The 3,759-nt window shown below is 49.8% G+C and overlaps 1 protein-coding gene across 1 annotated transcript; it reads left to right on the top strand.

Annotated features, from left to right (window-relative positions):
- The first annotated feature begins 215 nt into the window (after window positions 1-215).
- On the top strand, window positions 216-3,486 carry LOC103982863 (receptor-like serine/threonine-protein kinase SD1-8). The gene is made up of 7 exons (XM_018824828.2): window positions 216-1,515; window positions 1,597-1,719; window positions 1,795-1,931; window positions 2,030-2,240; window positions 2,325-2,562; window positions 2,639-2,789; window positions 2,878-3,486. Exons 1-7 carry the CDS (start codon window positions 222-224, stop codon window positions 3,178-3,180), a joined length of 2,457 nt encoding a protein of 818 aa, XP_018680373.2. The 5' UTR covers window positions 216-221; the 3' UTR covers window positions 3,181-3,486.
- The last annotated feature ends 273 nt before the right edge of the window (window positions 3,487-3,759 follow it).

The raw sequence follows: 3,759 nt of genomic DNA, 5'->3' as shown, positions 1-3,759 counted from the left end.
ACCAAAACGTTCGAGACTCTTTCTATTGGACACGAGGTTGATTTTAAATTTTTTAATTCATTTGAAGTCGACCTCTCAGTTAAAGTCAAACGTTTGAATTGACCGAGTGAGAATCCAATAGTGAAAAGTCAAAGTCGTAAACAAATAATAATGTCCGACAAATAGGGGGGCCTTCGAATGTGTCTGAAACTTAGCACTAGTGATTGGTGACGGCCAGAAGGATGACGAAGGCCTCGGTGCTTCTCTACCTTCTCACTGCTTCCATCCTCTGTTCCCCCGCCATTGGAGGCGACACTGTCACACCCAACCGACCTCTCGTCGACGACGGAGAAACCAGCTTAATTTCCGCTGGTGGCAGCTTCGAGTTGGGCTTCTTTAGCCCCGTCGGTTCTACCAACCGCTACATCGGCATATGGTACCACCGCATCCCGATCCAGACCGTGGTCTGGGTTGCCAACCGCCAGCGGCCGGTCACCGGCCGTTCCGGAAAACTGTCCTTGGAGACGGACGGAGCACTCGTGATCACCGACGGCAAGAACTCCACCGTCATCTGGTCGTCGGGCCCGCTGGCCCTTGGGAACCCAGTGGCCCGGCTCCTCGACAACGGGAACTTCGTCGTGGAGGAGGAGGGCAGTGACGACGATCCGAGAAGCTTTGCGTGGCAGAGCTTCGATTTCCTGACGGACACACTTCTGCCGAGCATGAAGATCGGGTGGAACCTGACGAGCGGGCTGAACCGCAACCTCACGGCATGGAGGAGCGTCAGCGATCCGGCGCCGAGCGAGTACGGCACCGGCTTCGACGTGCACGGGGTTCCGCAGATATTTCTGTGGTCCGGGAGCCGGCGGTACTGGCGCGGGGGTTCATGGAACGGCCGCCAGTTCAGTGGCATCCAGGAGATGAAGACCGACAACGTGTTCGACATGGTGTTCGTGGGGGACGCCCGCGAGATCGTGTACTCGTTCTACATGCGAGAATCCTCGGTCGTCTCGAGGTTGGTCATAAGCCAGTTGGGCATGCTGCAGCGTTTGGTGTGGATCGAAGAAAGTGAGATGTGGAGCGTGTTCTGGTTCGCGCCCAACGACCATTGCGACAACATGTTGTCGCCCTGCGGCCCCTACGGCGTCTGCTACCCCAACGAGTCGCCGAAGTGCAAGTGCTTGCAGGGGTTTCACCCCAAGAATCCCAGGAGCTGGGATCTCAGGGACGGGACGGACGGCTGCGTGAGGAACACGGCGTTGGACTGCCGGAACGGGACCGACGGGTTCATCACGCTCAGCAGCGTAAAGATACCGCACACGTCGACGTCGATGGTGGACAGGAGCATGAGCCTGGAGGAGTGCGAGGCTTTGTGCCGGAGGAACTGCTCCTGCAAAGCCTATGCCAGTGCCAACATCAGTGGAAGTGAGAGCAGCAGCGGGTGCATCATATGGACGACGGAGCTCACCGATATCAAAATGTACGACAGTGGTTCAGGACAAGATATCTATGTCAGGCTGGCGGCTGCCGACCTTGGTACGTTCGATCACTTTTCATGGTAGTCTGCGTGAGGAATTGATCTGTTATTGAATTCACGAGATGACGTTTATCTTTCAGGCTCTGAAGCAATCCAGTCTCACCGGAATCATGTGGTCGTGATCATCATCGTAGTCTCTGCTCTGGCAACCTTTTTCCTACTTTCTGTTGCTTGCTTCGTTTGGAGAAGGAAGAAGAGAAGAAGTACCATCAACACTTGTCATCTTCTTCTATTTAATTTGTGAGACATACCTTTTACCGGTTCAATTTGTTTCACAGATCGCTACATTGACGAAGAAACACACGAACAGGACATGGACCTACCACTATATGATTTGGACACAATAGCAGGCGCCACCGGCAACTTCTCCATGGACAACAAGCTTGGTGAGGGCGGTTTTGGTCCAGTATACAAGGTATAAACGAGCTCAACAGGGTGAAGCTTCGCCGAATTCTCTACTATTGGCAGTCGATGTGCGTCAAGTTAATTGGCCATTGAATGCGATGATTACAGGGTAAGCTGCGGGAGCTCCAAGAGATAGCTGTGAAGAGACTATCCGAGACATCGACGCAGGGCCTGGATGAGTTCAAGAACGAGGTAACGCTAATTGCCAAGCTACAGCACCGTAACCTCGTCCGGCTTCTCGGTTGCTGCATCCAAGCAGGGGAGAGGATGCTGATCTATGAGTACATGCCACACGGAAGCTTGGATTCCTTCTTATTTGGTTAGTTAATCTTCCATTCACTACTTCCTCTTTCAATCGGAGCTCTCTCAGCTGAAGAATGAATGATTCTGAATCTGTAATCAGACAAGGCTAAAGGTGCATTGTTGGACTGGAAAATACGGTACAACATCATCGTGGGGATTGCTCGAGGCCTTCTGTACCTGCACCATGATTCTAGATTCAGAATCATTCACAGGGATCTGAAAGCTAGCAACATCCTTCTTGACAAGGATATGAACCCCAAGATATCGGACTTTGGCATGGCAAGGATGTTTGGAGGGGACGACACAGACGCAAGAACCAGGAGAGTCGTCGGGACGTAGTACGTGCCAACTCTAGATCTTACCTCTAGGTGCACGTAATGCGAATCTCTCTTATCATCTTCCCTAATAATGCAGCGGATACATGTCTCCCGAGTACGCCATGGACGGAATCTTCTCGGTGAAATCTGACGTCTTCAGCTTCGGTGTTTTGGTGCTGGAAATCGTAAGTGGCAAAAAGAACAGAGGAGTCTATCAATCTGCACACCACCTAAATCTTCTAGCACATGTAAGTGCACCAAAATGTCATCTTTTACATTATACTTCCACTTCAATGCATACATAATTCTGAACCTTAATTACGAAATCGATTTCAGATATGGAGTCTTTGGAACGAAGGTAAAGGGTTGGAATTAGCGGATGGGTCAATGGGGCAGTCGTCGCTTTCCGTGGCAGAAGTCATGAGGTGTATAAAGGTGGGACTTTTGTGCGTTCAAGCGCGACCAGAAGACAGACCAACGATGTCGTCGGTGGTGGTGATGTTGGGCGGCGACAGTGCTCTCCTACCACAACCAAGACAACCAGGTTTTATCATTGCATCTGAAACCGATTCATCTACGAGCAAGCAAGACTCGTCCACAAACCACGCATCGATGACGACGATGTTGGAAGGCCGATAGTGAGCTGGAAAGCTTATGCGAGGGTCAGAAAACGTTTGTGTACACTAAGCATTTTGGTTTTGGCTTAGGATTGATGTGAAGACTACTCCGAATGCAAAAGCTCTATGAGTTCAGAGTCATGGGAATTAGAGAAGAGTTTATGGTGAATATAATAATAATTGGAACATATCAAGACTTCTTCCTGCCTCCTTTCGTCCCACCCCCATCAAGCGGTTGGAACATATCAAGACTTCATTGAAGTACTTTGTTTAGCTTGACGATGAAAGACTATTAATATAGTGACAATCATGGAGTTCTTACCTCATTAGTAAATTTTTTTTATCGCCTTCTCCGCTGGCTACTTTGTAGAATTTTCTTACTAGAATTTGGTCTTTGCCTTCAGAAAATTCTCTGTCTTCTTCTGCTTCCTCTCCTCTAGAAGGAGATCAATCCTTAGTGGTTGAGTCTCAATTGAGGATGGATTCTCTAGAAGACAATGGAGGATCAAATGTTGACCCTTGGATTTGAATACAGTATTAACCTGACTAGAAAAAGTCGTCGGTTAACCGATGCCGAAGACGAAGGTGGCTGACCACGTCG

This window comes from Musa acuminata, chromosome BXJ1-4 (assembly GCF_036884655.1).
Source record: "Musa acuminata AAA Group cultivar baxijiao chromosome BXJ1-4, Cavendish_Baxijiao_AAA, whole genome shotgun sequence".
Lineage (NCBI taxonomy): Eukaryota > Viridiplantae > Streptophyta > Magnoliopsida > Zingiberales > Musaceae > Musa > Musa acuminata.
The sequence above is the reverse complement of the archived record's forward strand: the minus strand, read 5'-3'. Positions and strand labels throughout refer to the sequence as shown.

Excerpts from the sequence above, each read along its gene's own strand:
- LOC103982863 (XM_018824828.2), top strand. The coding sequence starts at position 222 with ATGACGAAGGCCTCGGTGCTTCTCTACCTTCTCACTGCTTCCATCCTC. Across the intron at positions 1,932-2,029 it reads GTTTTGGTCCAGTATACAAG|GGTAAGCTGCGGGAGCTCCA; the intron begins GTATAAACGAGC and ends CGATGATTACAG. Across the intron at positions 2,790-2,877 it reads ACCTAAATCTTCTAGCACAT|ATATGGAGTCTTTGGAACGA; the intron begins GTAAGTGCACCA and ends AATCGATTTCAG.